Source organism: Acinonyx jubatus, chromosome C2 (assembly GCF_027475565.1).
Source record: "Acinonyx jubatus isolate Ajub_Pintada_27869175 chromosome C2, VMU_Ajub_asm_v1.0, whole genome shotgun sequence".
Lineage (NCBI taxonomy): Eukaryota > Metazoa > Chordata > Mammalia > Carnivora > Felidae > Acinonyx > Acinonyx jubatus.
In genome coordinates, this window is record NC_069384.1 from 68426968 (window position 1) to 68444687 (window position 17720).

The following is a 17720-nucleotide window of genomic DNA, read 5'->3' on the forward strand; positions in this document are numbered from 1 at the left end:
GCGGCCGCGGGGGAGGGAGGCGTCCGCGCCGCCGGGGGCCCGCGGTGAGCGGCCGGCCCGGGCCGGAGCTTCAGTTCAGCTCCGCGCCGTCCGGGTCATTGTTGGCCGGGACTGAGGGAGCGGGAGCCGGGGGAGGAGCTGGAGAGGCGGCGGCGGCGGCGGCGGCGGCGGGAGCCAGAGGGGGAGCCAGAGAGCGAGCGAGCGAGCGCGGGAGGGAGGAGGTAGAGAGACAGGGAGGGTGGGAGGGAGGAGGAAAAATAAAGAGGAGAGCCGAGCAGGGCTGAACAATAGAGACAGGCGGACGGGCGAGGAGAAGAGCCAGCTGCCGCTGCTGGGGAAGAGCGGGCGCCCAGGCAGCGCGGACCCCGGCCCCGGCCCGGTCCGGCTCCGGCCAGACAGCAGGGCGGCCAGCGCCCGCGGGGAAGGGGTACCATGGGGGAGCCGGCGGCAGGCGCCCCCAGCCCGCCGCGCGCCTCCGCCTGAGGGAGGCTGGGCGTCCTCTGCCCTAGCCCCGCCGTCCCAGCCGCCCGAGCCGCCCGCCCTCGAAGCCGCGAGTCCTCCTGGTCTGCGGCCGCGGCCGCTGCGCCCCGCGCCCTCCGCCCAGCGGGCGCCCCGCAGCCCTCGGCCCCGGGCTCGGCCGACCCCGGCTGCCCGCGGACGCCTCCCCCAGTCATGAACCCCCCGGAGGGGGCAGCGGAGGAAGGAGGAGCAGCAGACTCGGACGTAGATGCCTTTTTCCGGACAGGTAAGCTGGGCAGGGCGCGGGGGGCCCGGGGGAGGGCTGCTGCTCGGGACGCGGCGTCTCGGACAAGTTTGGGGAAGGAGGGCTGTTGCTGGGGTGTGCGTGTCGGGGGGCAGTCCTCCGTGTCGTCGGACTGGAGTTGCCGAGATTCTTGTTGTTATGGCAATGCTGCTTGCGTTTTGGGGAGGGGTGGGGGCTGGGAGCCCGGCACCCCTCGGCGTTCACCCCACTTGCGAGAGTCGGTGTTGGGGAGGCGGGAGGCGGTCCCCTCGGCCGCCTTCTCCTGGAGCGCGGGGATGGGGCGATGTTGGATCACTTTGCAGCGCGCGGCTCAGCTACCGGCGTCCCCGGCCCCTCCCTCGTCTCCCCCCTCCCCCAGCGCCTGTCAGCCAGCCTCCGGCCGCCCTGGGCTGGCACCGCATCTGGGGCCAGGGGCCCGGGGTCCTGACGTGTGGAGAGGGGCAAGAGGGGACCGGGAGTCGCGCACGCTGCAGACTGACAGTCAGGAGCCGGGCGGACCAAGGACGGTCATGCCTGGTGCGTGTGGGGAGTCTCGGACTTAAGAGGCAGACCGGTCTGGGAGGGCGGTGGGCGCCTTGGACCTCCTCCGTGTCCTCCTCTTCTCCTGTTCTGGGAACGGATGAGCTTTTCTTAGGAATCACTCATTCCTGGAAGTGTGAGTTAGCGTCCTCCTCATACACACCCACTGAATCTTTTGCTTGCCTGTGGTATAAGAGCCCCCAGATCTGTCTTTACAGCTGTTTGTTGCCCCTGCCACCTCCCATCCCCCAGGTCTATAGCTCTTGCTCCCGGGCTCCACAGCTCGTTCTCCAAAACAGACACCGACCACCCTCGTCTCCCACCACCTGTGGCCCTATTTCTCTGGCAGCCAGGGATTCCCCATCTCCCGTTTACCTGTGGCTTCCGCCAGTTCCTCATCTCCCGTGTCTGGAACCATTTTGTCTGGAATCTTTGTCCCAAGGAGTCCAATAAGTTATGGGGACCCTGCACATCTGCCCTGTCCTTCCATAAGTTGGATTAGAGGACATGAACTGGTGGGGTCAAGGATCAGGTTAGCTCTGAAGGCTCTCTGCACACCCATCTGTTTCCTAATCTCATTGCCTTGCCCTAGAGGTCATCTCTAGGGAAGAGGGTGGGGTGCTTTGTTGGGGGAGACTTGTGGCTTTAGAAGTCAAGACTTGATTGGCCCATATGTTCATTTTCTGGTTGGTCTGAAGAGGAAAGAGATGGAGGGCAGGAGCTCATGCCAGGGCCTGGAGAAAGCAGAGGAAGAAGCCTCTGTTATACGCTACTGCTTCCCAGGGCTCAGCCACCCCCCCCCCCCCATCAATCTCTTATCCCCCCTTCCCCCATCAGTCTCTATCTCTTGCACTCACACATAGTCACACACACTGCCCAGGACCCAAAGCATGGATTCTAAAGAGGTGCCTGACCTAAGTTTATAACTTGACATTTAGGTTATAAGGTTCTGGGGCCTGAGTGATAACCAGAAATACTCATCAGGAGGTCTCCCCTGACACCCCCTGCTGCCCCACCCCCCCACCCTCTCTGTCCTCCCATCTCTGGACAAAGTCTGCCTTTTCTTAGCTCTAGGGAAAAAAAAAAAAAACTCTTGGAGTGTGACCTTTCCCACCTTCCTTTTCTGGATCCCACTTTCATCTTTTGACAACCACTCCTCCTTCACCTTTCTTATTACCTCGTCCTGTCCATTCCTTGTCCCAGGCCCTTGGGCTGAGTTCAGTTTCTGGAGGTTTGATAATTTTGACAAACTCACACAGTGTTAATGGTGTTAATGGCCTATAATGGTCCAATGTGTTACTTTTCCCAGGGCCTTTCCAAATACAATGTGTGGCTTATGTATGGCTCAAATCACAGAATAAATAGCAGACTAGGGTCTGTCTCCTGTGGGACTCCTGTTGAGGATATTCCCCTTCCTCCTTGGGGAGCCTTTTTTTTGGGGGGGGTTAGATCTGATGTGCACTTAGAATCAGAGAAAGCTTAAATCTGCAGTGAAGAAGGCTGGAAATGACTGATGACCTGTAACAAGTTGCAAGTGGGGATGCACACTGCCGGTCGCTAGGTCTAGGACTGCTTCCCTCCCAGCCCCCCAACATGGTCCTCTGTGCTTTGCTTCCTGATTTTACCCCCACTAGTCTCTAGCCTGGGCTCTTGCTGAAGATTCTTAAGCCTGGGATAAGGCCACATTTTGTAACCTTCTCCCTTCTGATTCTCCATCATTATGGACCATAGCACTGTACCTGGTAGCTAGACAGATTATAAATTTATTCAGTTGAACTGAGAAAACTTCAAACACATTTTCAAAGTCCCTAGCACCAAAGTTACCCCCTACGTTCTGGTGGAAAATTTTGCACGCACAAGGACGAGACTGGCAATTGCTTTGTCAAACCCTGGCATACTGTGCTTCTAATTAGGAATGTTTCAAATAATTCTGTCATTTTGGTCCCTTACTAGTCCTCTTCTGATTATTTTGGTATCTCAAGTCTCCTGACCAATTGATAAAGCTATATTCCCTAAATTTCAGCTTCCTTGCACACATGTACATACGCACACACACAAACACACACACATACACACATGTACACACACCAGCCCACTATTCTTATTGGTGGATTCCATATTGTCTTCTTAGGAATTCTCTGTTCCAAGCCTGGGAGTGTGTCACAATAGTTTTATTTATCATTTTTATTAGGTAGAGGAGGGGAAATATGGGAACTCAAAACTGGGAATAGAAACCAATTGGAATAGAAAACCAACAAGGACTCGGGGCGCCTGGGTGGCTCAGTCAGTTAAGTGTCCGACTTTGGCTCAGGTCATGATCTCACAGTTTGTGGGATCGAGCCCTGCATTTGGCTCTGTGCTGACAGCTTGGAGCCTGGAGCCTGCTTCTGATTCTGTGTCTCCCTCTCTCTCTAACCCTCCCCTACTCATGCTGTCTCTCTCTGTCTCTCAAAAATAAATAAATGTAAAAAAATTTTTTTTAAAAAGAAAACCAACAAGGACTTTTCAACTCCTACTGGGAGTCTTCTGCTGTCCAGGGTGCTGTGGAATACAAAAGAAATATTCAGAGTGGTCTTTGACCTCAAAGAACTTTTAAAAGGAGTTTGACAATTATTGCTCAATTGGAGATTAATTAATTGGTAAACATGGTTCTATAAGATAAGAAGTTGACAGAACTATAGATGAGGTAGAACCAAAGGTAGTTCTATGTGGGCAAAAGGCACATAGGAGTTTGGGGCATGGACATTGAGGTTTCTGGGCTGACCAAATAGAAGGGGTAGGTTAGGGAGGAATAGGAAACAGGGATAGGTAAGTGGGGCAGGACAGATAGGGAGAGTCTGGGAAATCCAAGCAAGGATTTGGATTTGATTAAGGGTTAGTAGGGAGTCATTTTAGGTTCTTGAGCAAGGGCATATCATGAAGAAAGTGGTATTTGGAAAGGTTAATCTGGGGGTAATATGACTGATGAAGTGGAAAAGGGAGAGAAAGAATCCAGGGAGATGGAAAAGTGATTCAGAGCTGAGGGGGAGGGGGCTTGCTCTGGGTTGGTGGCAAAAAGGATGAGGAGTCAGGGACAGCTCTGAGAGACATTTTCAAAGGCAGAAAAGTGGGGATTTGTTGACAAACTGGCTATAGGGGGAAAAGAAAAGTAAGCCCATGAGGAAACAGAAGTAGCTGGGTTGAGAGTGTAGAGGACTAACAGTGTGCCATTGACATGGTCTGATTGGGACAGGAACCGATTTGCAAGGCAGGTAATGATATTGGCTTTGGAACTAGTGAACTGGAGATGACTGATGGACATCCAGGTGGAGTTTTTTTATGTGTGTGTGGGGAAAATGGGACTCAATACAGGAGCATAGGCAGGAGATTAGGGCTGGCGATGTGGACTTGGAAAGCTTCTGGGTCAAGGTTGGATTCAGCTGAAGCTTTGTGAATACACCATTTGTCAGAGGGAGGGACTGGAGGAAAGAGGGGAAGAACTAAAGTTAGAATTTGGGGGATAAACCCTTATTTATAACATGGCAGCAAAGGAGACTTGAGATTGGAGACCCCAGGGAGTCAGCGTGGGTTCTGAGGTGAAGATAGGCTGCAGACAGGTTGAGCAAGAGGAGTGCTGGGTAAGTGTCACCAGATGTGATAAAAACAAGGCCACTGTGAGCTCTCAGGAGCGCAGTATTAGAAGAGGCAGTCAGAGTAAGGATTTGGGGTGGTGGATAGGAACCCATTATTTGCACAGTTGATCAGTGAAAGGAAAAAGAGATTGGGTGCCAGTCAGAAGGAGTGTTAGTATGAAGAAAAGGAGTTTCATTTTTTTGCCAGGGAGTCAGAAGAGGTTTGCAGGTGGAAGGGAGAAAGCTTGTGGACAGGGAACACTGCAGATGCTACATTAATTGTTGACTTAGATACCTGGAACCTGAGACAAAAGTAGGTTCCCTAACAAAAATAAGAGCTTAGCTTTGGTGAGCAGAGGAGAAAATTCTTTTTTTTTTTTTTTTTTTTGAGACTAAAAGGAATAAAGTTAAAAGTTATAAGTGAAAAGAGATTGATATGGAAATATCTTCTACCTATATCTTTCTGTTGAGCTTTGGTCCTGTGAGTCCAGACATTTTCAACTGAAGTGTTTGCTGCTACTTGGACTTCAGCCAGCTTCAAACTCAACTCTGTGTGTCTTTCCAACTCCCCACATTAACTTCTTCTCTTGTCTTCTTAGTTCTGTAAGTGACATCTCCCCTCTCCCAGTCATGATAGTTAAAACCTTGGTTTGTCTGTGAGGAGTTTCTTTCCTCTAACAAATCCTATTGAATTATCTGTCATCATCAGCCCTTCCTGTTAATCGACAGCCTCTGCCCTAGTCCAGGATCTGTTATGCTGCCTGAGACCTCCTTTCTTGTCCCTTGGAATCTGCTCTCTCACCCCCACTCCAAATTGGCACCTGCAGGCAAGATGGCAGTAATTTCATCACATTGCTGCCTGGTTTATGAACCTACAGTGACTTCCTAGTGTCTTCAGGGTCAAGTCTGTACTTCATATCTCAGCTCCAGCCAGGCTGCTTTTCTCACTTCCCAAGGGCATCATCTACCTTTGCACCCCCACTCTCCAAATCCAGTTCATTCTTCAAAGACTTGTGTCCTGCCTTCTTCTGGGAGTCTTCACAGCTCACAGGACCAACTGTCTCCTCTGAATTTCTAAAACACTCACTTATCTATACTCATATTCTCACTGTATTAGTGGTATTATATTGTTTTTAGCCCTTTCATACGCATAAGGCTTGTCTCCCCCATTGAAGTTACTTGTTCTTTGCAGGTAAGGAAAAAGATATTTTAAAAACCTTGAAATTCATCAAAAACAAAAACAAATCACCTCCTCCTAATATAGATAAAACAAACATGGTAAAGTATATGCAATTGTTAAATGTAGGTGGTGGTATATTGATATTCACTATATGATTCTTTAAACTTTTGTCTCAGATGACAAACCTCATTCTTCCTGGACAGAGGAACTGGACAACATCATGTCCAGATCATCAAGAAGATGTTATTTTGGAGTAACACCTATTTTGTGCAATTCTTTGAGTAAATATCACCTTTCCATCTGTGCAGTGCCAGGCACTGAAGGGGAGTGGTTTCTTCTGCAGCAAAGGAAAACATCTCTTTTTGACACTGGGCTTGATGCGATGCTCCAGAATCATGCTTAATTCATGTTTGTTTTCCTTTTTGATTCTCTTCTACTTCTGCCCACCATGAATTGGGCTTTAGGTCACATCACTTTCCAGGAACTTCTTGGGGAGTGTGGAGAGGACTTTTTTTTTCTGGAGATGGAATGTTGTTAATATTTCTAATATTGTATTTATGCAGGCTATTTCTACACTAATATATTTTAGAACATATCAACGACAGCCAAGCACACTATAAGATTTGGGAGGTTTTGCTTTATCCTGTGCCACCAATCATAAATAGCTTGATTATTGACACATTCTGTTCAATTGTATTTGAAAATCCTTTGGGGGAATGGAAGAAGTGTTGGAACAAACTGAAGCTGTAGAACAAAATTAGGTGAGAAGTAATAAAAATCTCTGTGGCTCTAAATATCAGTAAAACACTAGAACTGGTGAATTAGGAGTCCTTCTCAGATGTTAGAGAATTAACACTTTTACTTTACAGACTTCTTTCTGCTTCCAGAGGTAGGCAGTATGGTATAGTCCAGTGGTTCTCAGGTGGTGACAATTTTGTCCCCCAGGGAACATTTGGCAATATCTGGAGAGTTTTTTGATTGGCACACCTTGGCATCTAGTGGGTAGAGGTCAAGTGTTCTACTAACATCTTACAATGTACAGGACAACAAAGAATTTTCTAGCCCCCAGATGTCAATTGTGTTGAGGTTGAGAAACCCTGGAATAGCCTGAAGATCATGGGCTTTGGATCAGATAGGGCTGACACTAACCAGGGGTAGAATCTTGGGTAAATTATTTAATCTCTCTCATTTTCAGTCTTTTGCAAAATGGAACTAAGAATGCTTATTTCACAGGTTTGGAGGACTAAATAGGAAAAACGTGTGAACAGCATCTAGCCATTTCTGATACACAGTGGTAGCACAAGACATCCTAGCTGCCCCTGTTGTTCCTGTATCAGTTATTAGGTGAATATGCTTACACACAGGCTGGGGGATCTCCAGAAGAGGTGTTGTGTAGGGCTTTTTCCAGGAGGTGGGAGAGGGTGCCAGAGAGGTACATGATGAAGTACAGGGAGCCTGTGTGTGGAAGCAGAAGGTTAGGGTTTGGGCTTCAGCTGTCTTTTATTCATTCATTCAGTCATTTGTTTGACAGATATTTATGGCGTACCTGCTGCAGCCATGTACTGTTCTATGGGAGTGTATAAAATCATTACAACAAAGAATATAGAGCAGGAAGGGGAATGGATATAAATATACCCCTTCAGGGAGCACTTGGATATAAGAGGTGGGAAAGGAAGGAAAAGCCTGTGAAGGAGGCTGAGAAGGTCAGACAAGAGAGCAGGAGATGAACACTCCCCTTTGAGCTCTACTTCTCTGAATGACTTGGGCAAGTGACTTTAATATCTGTGTAGGATGAGGATAATAGCCCTCTCTCCCCTTTCCTGTATAGGGCTGCTGAGAGACTCAAATAAGATACTGTATGTGAAGGGTCTTTATAAGTTGTACAGCGCTATCCACATATATGTAGATAGTTCCTTCTAAATCGAACATTCTATTACTCTAAGTGCCTCTCCTGACAAATATTACTTTATTTAATCTGACCTCTATGAGATCTTTCCAGTCCAGGAAGAAAGCAGTCCTTTTCAATTTGGTTTCCCAAAGGGACTGGATGGGGCACCCTTCTTACAACAGGTCAGGACACTCCTGTTCTCTCTCCCTCCACAAAAGTATAAAGATGCCAACCCCCCAGCCCTCCAGACCCTGGCACATGGCCCCGTGCTTTCTGGAGGAGCCCAGTGAGAATGGAGTTCTTGCTTCTGCCAAGCCTCAGGTGGGTGCAGTGAATCAGTCCTTTCCTGCTCCTTCTCTGTCTGCATGCAGTTCAGACTCCTGTCACTCCTTTGTGTGTGAATGACTGGCAGCAAAACAACTAGGAAATGATTGACGGTCACAGGGCTGTTGGATCAATAGAACTGCTTGAAATCGTGTCTACTGAGGAGTGAGGGAACAGAAAGAATAAGCTGGGAGGGCAGAGGAATTAATTTAGAGAAGTAAAGAAACTGTTGGGGAATTAGCTTTGTCTCCTCCCCTTCTGCGTTATTGGAAGGGAACTGGAGACTAGCTAGAAAACATGGATACAAAGGATAAGCAGGTGGGAAAATGAAAAGTGGCTGATGAGCTGTGCTGTCAAGGCAGTGGTTACTTATTGAGCTGAGGCTTGAAAGATGGGTGGGATTTAGATGGGGAGGACAGAAAGTGATGTGTTCCCATGTTGGGACAGTGTTAGAAGGAGGTACGAGGGCCCATGGCATGTTTGGGCCAGTAAGTGGTCCAGTTAATGTGACTCAGGGGATGCAGGTGGAGGGTCAATGGGAGATAAAACTCAGAAGGGGGTCGGGACGAGGTTGATTGATTGCTACATTTATCAAACATTTACTGGGCTCCCAGAGCCTACAGGGCTTTAAATGGCAGGCCAAGGAGTTTGGTCTTTATCTGCAGTTTCCTTTTGGGAGCTGCTAAACATTTCTGGATGGGATGGAGGCACGATCAGGAAGATAGATCTGGCAGCCCCACAGAGGGTCAAATGGAATGGAGGAGGAACTTTTGGCCAGTGCCGGATTAGGAGGCCACTGTGATAGGTCTGAACTTGAGATGCCACAGTGGAAATGGAGAGGAGGGGGTGGCTGTGAGGGACCTTGTGGACGTAGGGTCTATGGGACTTGACAACTTGAATGTAGAGGTGTCAAGGAAGAGGCAGTAATCAAGGATGATGCCAAAGCTTAGAGCCTGGGTGACTGGAGGGATGGAGGTACCCTAAATGAAAATCAGGAGTTAGGAAGAGGAGGAGCAGCTATAGGGAGGCAGGAGGAGAGGGAGGATTTGGGAGTTTACTTTGGGACATGTTGCATTTCAGGTGTCAGTGAAATAGCTAGGGGAGGTGTCGGTTCTGTAGGCGGGTAAGGAAGGGAATCTGGAGCTTTGGAAGGAGGCCAGAGCCAGAAATATAGGTTTGGGAGATATCTGTAAGAAGTTGTGGCTGGAGCTATCAGAGTAGATGAGATAATAAATGAAAAGCATGTACTGACTTAAGGGCAGAGGGCCAAGGACAGGGCTGGAGGAGAACCAGGGGAGAGCAGTGCTTGGAGAAAAATGCTGCAGATGGGTTGAGGGAGATGAGGACTAAGCATACAGACTTGGTTCTGGAAATTGGGGGATCAGCGGTAACCTTTGCAAGAACAGTTTCAATCATGTAGGGGAGGTGGAATTCAAATTGCAAGGGGAATGGGGAGTGAGTGGATGGGAGGAAGTGGTGGGAGTGCATAGAGATGACTCTTTGGAAAGGTTTGGCTGTGAAAGGAAGGTTAAAAATAGTGAGGTAGTTGGAGATGGGTAGCAGTTGAGGGGAGGCTTTTTTTAGGTAGGGAAGATACATGAATACCTAGGGGTGGGGAGGAGGAAGAAGGCAGGCATGGGGAAGAGAATGAATATTTAGGAAAGAGAGAAGTCATGGATGGAGGAAGGTCCTGGATGGGTCTGGAGAGGTGGATCTCAAGGTCAGTTTAGGGATGAGCCTTGGGCCAGAGAAGGGGGTGGGGTAGGCAGACCTTAGTAGCTGTCCAGAAAGGACCTTGGCTGAGGGCTCAATGTGCCTGATCAACAGCCCCACTAGAGGGAGTATCAGCTAGTTGGAGGTGTGGGGGCTACTGGTGGTGTGCTTGAGAGGGTAGCACGAGCTGAGGGCAGCTGTGAAGTGGACAGGCTGGGTTGGCATGGCCCTAGGAGGCCCTTGGGCAGAGAAGATGGGGAGCCGGCTGGGAGATCCCAAATTAGCAATCCTTTTCGAAGTGCTGGTGGCTTCTTTTTGTAGACTGAGGTGGGATTTGCTTCAGCCAATGGTGGGGTCTGCATAATTATCTCCTGCAGAGTATTAGGCAGAGAGGCAAGTCCCTGGGCTGGAGGGTAAGTGAGTAGAGGAGAGAGAGAGGTGGACCCATGCAAGAAGGTGTCACATGGCTTCCTGAGGAGGGGTACAGGCCTGGTCATGAGGCAGTATGTCTGTCAAGGATGGGACCTGCTCTTGAATTTCTAGAATTTCCTTAGAATTTCTAGAAGTCTCAGAAGAAAGAGGAAGCAGAGTAGGGATTATGGGAGAGCCTCTTGCACATTCTTCTCCATGAGTAGGAACCCTTCACACAAGAGGGAAGATGCCAGTAAGCACACCCATTTCTTTGGCCCCAAAGCACTCCCTCTGACTCTCATTTTAGGGGCAAATCCAAGAGCTGTCATCAAGTGAGGGGTCTTAGGTGGCCCTCTAGAGTGAGGGGAAGTAGGAATCCAGGGGCTGCTATTACCATAAGGTGGGCTGTGTAGGACTGGGTTTAGAATCCCTAGACTTAGAAGAAGTGGGGGTTTCCTTAGGTATGGCTATAAACAGTAATAGAAAGGGCATTATAATAGAGTGTAATTGTATGTATATGACTATTTTACACATATATTACGATCATATTATTAGTTAGATAAATCCTTACATTGTCCAAATGACGAAAATTATGATGCTTCAATAGTTTCTTTCCCTCTCTCCCTCCTTCCTTCCTTCCTCCCTCCCTCCCTCCCTCCCTCCCTCCCTTCCTTCCCTAACAGTGCAGAGATAGATGAAGATGAAATTTTTGAGCTTGCAACTACAGTTATTCCAGGGCATGGCAGTCAGGGACTGGGAATGTAGCTAAAATCCCTGCCTTTTACACTCTTACCCTGCAGTGAGGGACAATGGCCGTATCTACTGGGGGGTGGGGGTGGGGAAACAGTATTGAGTTGGCAGCTGGACAGTGGGCCTAGGAAGAGGCCCAGGAGACTGGCAGATGGTTAATTGGATGTGACAAAAGGGGGCTGGGAGGAGGAGTCTGGGGTCTCCTGGGGGATTCTTGTCTCTGACTTCTTACTGTCCTAGAAATGATGTGAGGAGGGAGAGGAGTGGCTCCAGGAACAGTTGAGGAAAAAGGTTGGCAGGACTCCATGTTGGGTATGTGGCCATGCAAGGACAGAGTGCCATTGGGAGTAATGTCACAGCTTTAATTTGGAGGATGGGTGCAAGATATTAAGTCTCTTGTCTGTACCCCAGTGCATTGGCACATAACACGCTCAGATACTTAGATATAAAGAGAATACTTAACCAAATATTGGAACAATTTTCTAGCTATTCTTTCTAATCCCAACAACTGAGTTTTGACAACCAAATATCATTATTACTTTTGATAAGAACTGGACAAAGAACTGATTAATTTTAGCAGAATATCAGATTTCAGTGAGTGGATCTCTTCATTCATTCTTGCACTCATTCATTTAAGTGTCAAACACCAGCTGTACACCTACTGAGTGCCAGGCACTGGGAATACACAAACGAGTTGGAAATAATCTTTTCCACGGGAGGGTAACAGTCTAGTGGGATTGACTGATGCATAAGCAAACAAGTGTGTTGTAGCATAGTAAGTGCCATAAAGAGGATTGGGTGTTGTACATTGAATGTATAGAGGGAAGATCAACAGCCTCACCTGGATGGGTGTGGGATTCAATGAAGAGGGGGTGCCTAGGCTGAAATAGATGAGGAGGTGGTGAAAATGAAGACAGACCACTGTTCAAGAAGTTTGGCAGTAAAAGTAAGGAGAAAATGAAAACAGTAATTGAAAGGACATTTTGGGAGTACAGTAGTGTTCTGTTTCTTGATCACAGATGTGATCTGTTTGTGAAATTTCAGAGTCCCATAAACTTATGTGTACAATTTCATGCATACACATTGTGCTTCAATAAAAATCTTTAGGGGTGCCTGAGTAGCTCAGTCAGTTGAGCATCTGACTCTTGATTTCAGCTTAGGTCAGGGTCTCACAGTCTTGAGACAGAGCCTCATGTCAAGCATGAGATTCCCAGTTAAGAGGTTATCTCTGGAATGGAGGGACAGTTCTTCTTCTGTGGCCATGGGAAAAGACCAGGTGGTTATAGGTCAAATGCTAGAGCTTTTATTAAACTGACCTGCATCTTCAGATAGCCAAGGTTATCTGACAGACTGAAGGATACTGAGAGCCTGAGAAGAGAGGAGATGAAATGGATCTATTTGCTGGAGAATGAGTGAGAATTGCATGAAAAATGATCTGTCCATTGGAGTTCAGAGTGGGCTGGGGATGCAGGCTTCTGCATCTTGCTCAGCCCTGGAGACTCTGGAGTGGATGTGACACCAGTGGACTCTTGAGTTCTTGGGTGGTGACTGGACAAGATGTCCGGGGTAGGGATGAGATGTGCAACAGACTTGTTTGGAAACTAGCCTCTTCCCTGAACCTTACTGAACATTGATGACCCTAACGCCTCTTGGAGGCCCTACCTTGGAAAATGGTCATGTCTAGTTTCCCCATGTAGGATGTACATACCTTTTGCTTTGGACTTGTTTGTATTCTTCTCAACACCCAGATCAGTGCACAACTTGTGGTTAATACTTGCTTGTTTAGTATTTGTTGTCTTGAGTTTTTTTTTTTTTAAGAGCTATTTATTGGTGTGTAGGTCATTTGGGAGTTTCATAATAAAACACTATACTAAGGAAATAAATCATTTTTTTTTGTGCGTGGACAGGCAGTTCTACCTTAAACAAATAGACTTATGAAATCAATATTGACTATGAAATATATCCCATAGCTCTTGTTGCTTCTGGATTAATTAGAGGGGATCCCTTTTATTGCTTGCTTATAATATTCATATATTTCATAGCCACGGGAAAACTGAAACTTCACTCTTTCTTCAGAAAAACCCATGTAGAAAGTTCAAACACACAAATGGATTAGCTAATCAATATTGAATGAGTGTCTGCTACGTGCCAAATATTATGCTAGATATTAAGGGTGCTTCTAAAGATGGGCAACAAATGGTCCCTATTTCTGAAGAGTTTATGGTCTTGTTGAGTTTAGGGGACTGAAATAGGAAAAAATGGCTAATTGGAGATCAATCAGAAAGGGAGTTTCACTCACTCATTGATTCATTTAATATGTGTTTATTGCCAATAAGCTAAAAGATCATTTAATTTAAATAAGTGGTAAACAAGGTCGCATTTAGAGAGATTTGATTTTTGGTATACCTTCATAGAACATTTATTTTTTATTCTACAGTTATTTTTCTATTATAAAAGCAATGCTGACTTACTGTAGAGTATTTAGAAAATGTGATGGAGTGTAATGGATGGAAAAGCCACTGTAACCTTCTCGCCCAGGGAGAGCCCCTATGTTAATTTGAGATACTTCCTTGTGGTCTTGTTTCCTATGTGCATTCTCTCCCTTGATCTATGGTTTGTTTTTTGATCATCAAATTAAGGTGAAAAACAAATTGACTGGTGATAGACTTTTTCCTAAATGAGTCCATTTTTCCCAGTTAATATAAATGTATGATGTACGTTTTTATGTGTACAGTATACACATATCTGTTGAGCAAAGTAAGACATTCATAAGCCAATTAGCCTTTATATGGGGATAATGTAGGAAGACAGAGGATATGTTGATTTTTTGGAGGGGTAAAGGCATTGACACTTATTGTTAAAACAATAGTTATGCAAAACAAAAGTGCCGAATCTAAAGTCAAAAGCAAATACTATTTCTCCCTTCTCCTCCCTGATGTTAAGATAAATTCAACAGACATACATGCCTGTTGAATATACAAGTACATGTTTATACAAATGCATAGCTTTCTTTTTTATTGTACTTAACAAAAAGAGAATCGTGCTATACCTGTTATTCTGCAACTTGTTCTTATCACTTTATAATCATGGACATTTTTCCATGTCAGTACATATAACTCTACCTCATTTGTTTTAGAGTTGTGCTACTTTCTGTTGTATGGATGCACCGTGTTTTATTTAACCGTTCTCCTAATGATGGACATTTATAACCTGGCTTTTCTGTGGACCAGTGTTTGATCTGGGACATTATTTTGTCCAAAGAGTAGCAAGAAGGGTCACCCATTATTTGATCTTTTTCAAAGGTGACTGTAGGACGACTAATCATAGGTTCGGGATGTTCTCTGCTTTTATCCTCAGAAGAGCGTGAGGACAGCTAGTCCCTGTTTTCTGAAGGGTACCACTCTATGTAATATTTAAGGATGCTTTTGTTAGTGACATTTAAATAAGTGGTCTAGGCCATTAGCCTCTTTTGCTGTGTGTCTTTAAGTGATTTAGGAGCCAGATTTGTAGTCAAAATTAGCCAAAAAAACCCAAACCAAAACAAAACAAAAAAACCCACATGTGTTCTGTGGGCTTGAGTGAAAGTTAATTCCAATACCACAGGTATGGAAGTGTTTTAGGTTGTGTGTGCAAAAGCCATAGTCTGCATTTGACTAGAAGAATCCAAGGATGTGATTTGAGAGACCTTGGTTTCCAATGCTCCCCACCATTAATTAGCTCTGTGACTTGGCCAGGCCAGTTAACATGTCTGTTTTTACAGATGGGGCCTCTCTTTCCTCATCTGGAGAAAGTGGTAAACATACTTGTCCTGCCATACCTCATAAGAAGAGTATGAGAGAAAGTGGGATAATAGAAGATCACTTTGGGCAAACAAAATTGCTGACTAAATGAAAGGAATTTTCGTCAGCTGCCTTTCTCTGAGCTCTCCCTTGGTTCTGAGTGTGGTTGAAAGCTGAGCTAGGGGACTTGGATGGGAGTGACAGCCCATACTGTGTTTGAGGACTGTACATTTTTTCATGTCTGGTAGGAAATTGGCAGCACTAGAGATGGAGTGAAACGTTTCATGATATGTTCCATTTGCTTTTGGAAGAGACACGTGTGTATAGGAATGAAGAGTGGCTGGTCTAACTGCCCAGAACAGGGGAGGTTTTCTTTCTGATGGGTGGCAGTGTGGCTCAGCTGCAAACTTTCTCCTTATTACCCAAATATGCAAAGAAAATGTAGCTTTTAAATTTTCTAACGTGGAGCTAATCTTTCTCATGAGACCCTAACCCACCTTAACTAGTTTATAGTATACCAAGGTTTTTTTTTTTTTTTTTCTTTTTTTTTCTGTTCTCTTCTGGATTAGTTTTTTTGGATGATTGTTTTTTTCAGATGAATTGCTCAATCACTCAGATTTTCTCCCATTCTCCCAGTTCTCTTCAGCATGGCGTCTGGGTGTGTAGAGGTGGGGTAAGGGAGAGAAGGGTGCTTGGAGCTACTGTGTAATGACTGGTCTGGTCTGATGCTTGCACTGGTATTTACAAAGGTGTGGCTAGACCTGTCTTGCTTTTTGGGGTATTTTGTTGATACTCAGCACTAACATTCATATTCTAACTATTTGCCTATGGAGTCAAAGTCCCTGTACATGACAGCCTCAGTGTTCTGACCCCAAGCCTTTGGTCACTGACTCTCTGAGTACCTCTGAGTATCATTATTATAGCCTCTTCCACACCATGTGGATCATGGTATGTGATTGATTGGTAGGCATTCTACAGGCCCACTGCTTCCTCAGGGGTGGCCTTAGGGTTGTCCAGTGTCATCACACCCACTGAGATCTTCTTTTCTAAAACTGCCTCCCTAAAACCTATCAGGTGTTCAGTTGCTCATATAGGAGGAAACCAAGACCCTGGTGTCTGATTTCCTAGGCTGAATTTTCCTGTGTTCCCCTGATGTTTGATCCTTCCCTCATGGCAAGAATCTCTCTGTCACTTTTTTTAAACTTTATTTATTTATTCTGAGAGAGAGAGAGAGAGGGAGGGAGAGAGAGAGAGAACATATGCATGCACACATGCATGAGAGAGGGAGGGGCAGAGAGAGAGAATTTCATGCAGGCTCTGTGCTGACAGCTCAAAGCCCTACACAGGGCTCAAATTCATGAACTTTGAGATCATGACCTGAGCTGAAAACCATCCAAGAGTTGGATGTTTAACTGACTGAGCCACCCAAGTGCCCCCTGAATACTCTTTACCTCTCATTTAAAGTGATCTTAATGGTTAAGTCCACCCAGTGTGGATCTTGATATGTTAATGGGAGTTGAGAATTCAAGCTGCATACTAAAAAAACTCCTATCCTGGACGTTAGTAGCTGAACATTGATGCTTTCTCTTTGTCTGCTACTGTAACTAACCTAAACTTCCATGAGACAAATAGATGCTTCTGGCAGCATAAAGGGAGGATAAATATATGTAATGACATACGAAAGAGAAAAATACATTATATTTTAAAGAGTATTATCCTAGTTAAAGCAATAACTTTGGGAAGAAAAGGTTTAGAAGTGGAGCTTCTAAAGCTGTCTTCTTTAGGATTCCATCCACACACGTGTGTTTCTGTGTGCACGTAAACATGCCAGGGTATGATGATGTTGATTCTTCCTGCAGGCCTTTAGTGAGCACTCCTGACATCCCTTGCACTGTGCTAGAGAGGGGAGTATGGTACAGCCTCTGTCTTCAAGGGGCTCCCAGTCTTCAGAAGGTGAAAGAGTGGCAATGGATTATATATAGAGCTGCACTGCTGAATCCTGCTTTTCGAGAGGTTGGTGTTTCAGTCTGGTAACATGACTGATGTTTGAGTTAGAAGTCTTAATGGGACTGGTGTCCCCTTACCTTGCTTGGATCTGCTTTTCAGTCCCCTAAAATGGCCAGTTCTGGTTAGTTTTGCTTTTTCCAAAAAAAGCTAATTCCTTTAGCATCGGTCTAAGTTTCCATGAGCATATATTCTATAGAAAGGCCATGGTAAACAAGATCAATTTAAATCGATAATAAATAAATAGAGAAATGAAGTCCAACTCAGGGCTGTTGCTCTGCTTCTTCTGTGATGGAGTTGTTTGTTGTTTATAACTAAAATTCTTTCATCACTTTCAGCACAGGAAAACTTCTGTGTTTTATAGGGTGTTTCCACTCCAAGGCTCTGGGGCTCAAATAGTCCTAGTGGCTATGAGCAGTGTTTCTATTTTGACCAGGGAAAATGGGAGCTTTGGTCTTTGTGAAGGTGGCAGAAACTGGGAGACTGGCAAGTCAGATGGGCCAGGAAAGTACAGAGCAGAAATAAAAAAGCAGGTAAATATGGTGCCAGATGGTTGGGTCCAAGAGGAAAGAATAGTAGGCTAGGTGCCAGGAGAACAGTATTGTTATTGATAAACTTGGTAAATCCCTTTCCCTCTCTGACACTGCTGAGAGTATTGAGCTAAGTGGCCTTGAATGCATCTACAACATTCTGAGCCAACTGGACACCAGAAAAGTCAACAGGGATAGAAACCAGGTGGTAAGTAGTCTCAGGACATTTGTGCCCTGGTTCTGTGAAG

At 45.9% G+C, this 17720-nt stretch overlaps 1 protein-coding gene across 17 annotated transcripts in view; it reads left to right on the plus strand.

Annotated features, from left to right (window-relative positions):
* The first annotated feature begins 244 nt into the window (after window positions 1–244).
* Window positions 245–17720, plus strand: part of KALRN (kalirin RhoGEF kinase) — a 661810-nt gene continuing 644334 nt past the window's right edge. For 7 of the 17 annotated variants that reach the window (XM_027061027.2, XM_027061029.2, XM_027061030.2 and 4 more), the window contains exon 1: window positions 248–745. In XM_027061027.2, coding sequence (XP_026916828.1) covers window positions 673–745 — 73 coding nt within the window. In that variant the 5' untranslated portion in view covers window positions 248–672. Of the gene's footprint in view, window positions 746–17720 lie in introns of all 17 variants that reach the window. The other 10 variants (XM_027061042.2, XM_027061044.2, XM_027061047.2 and 7 more) reach the window with 4 other exon arrangements.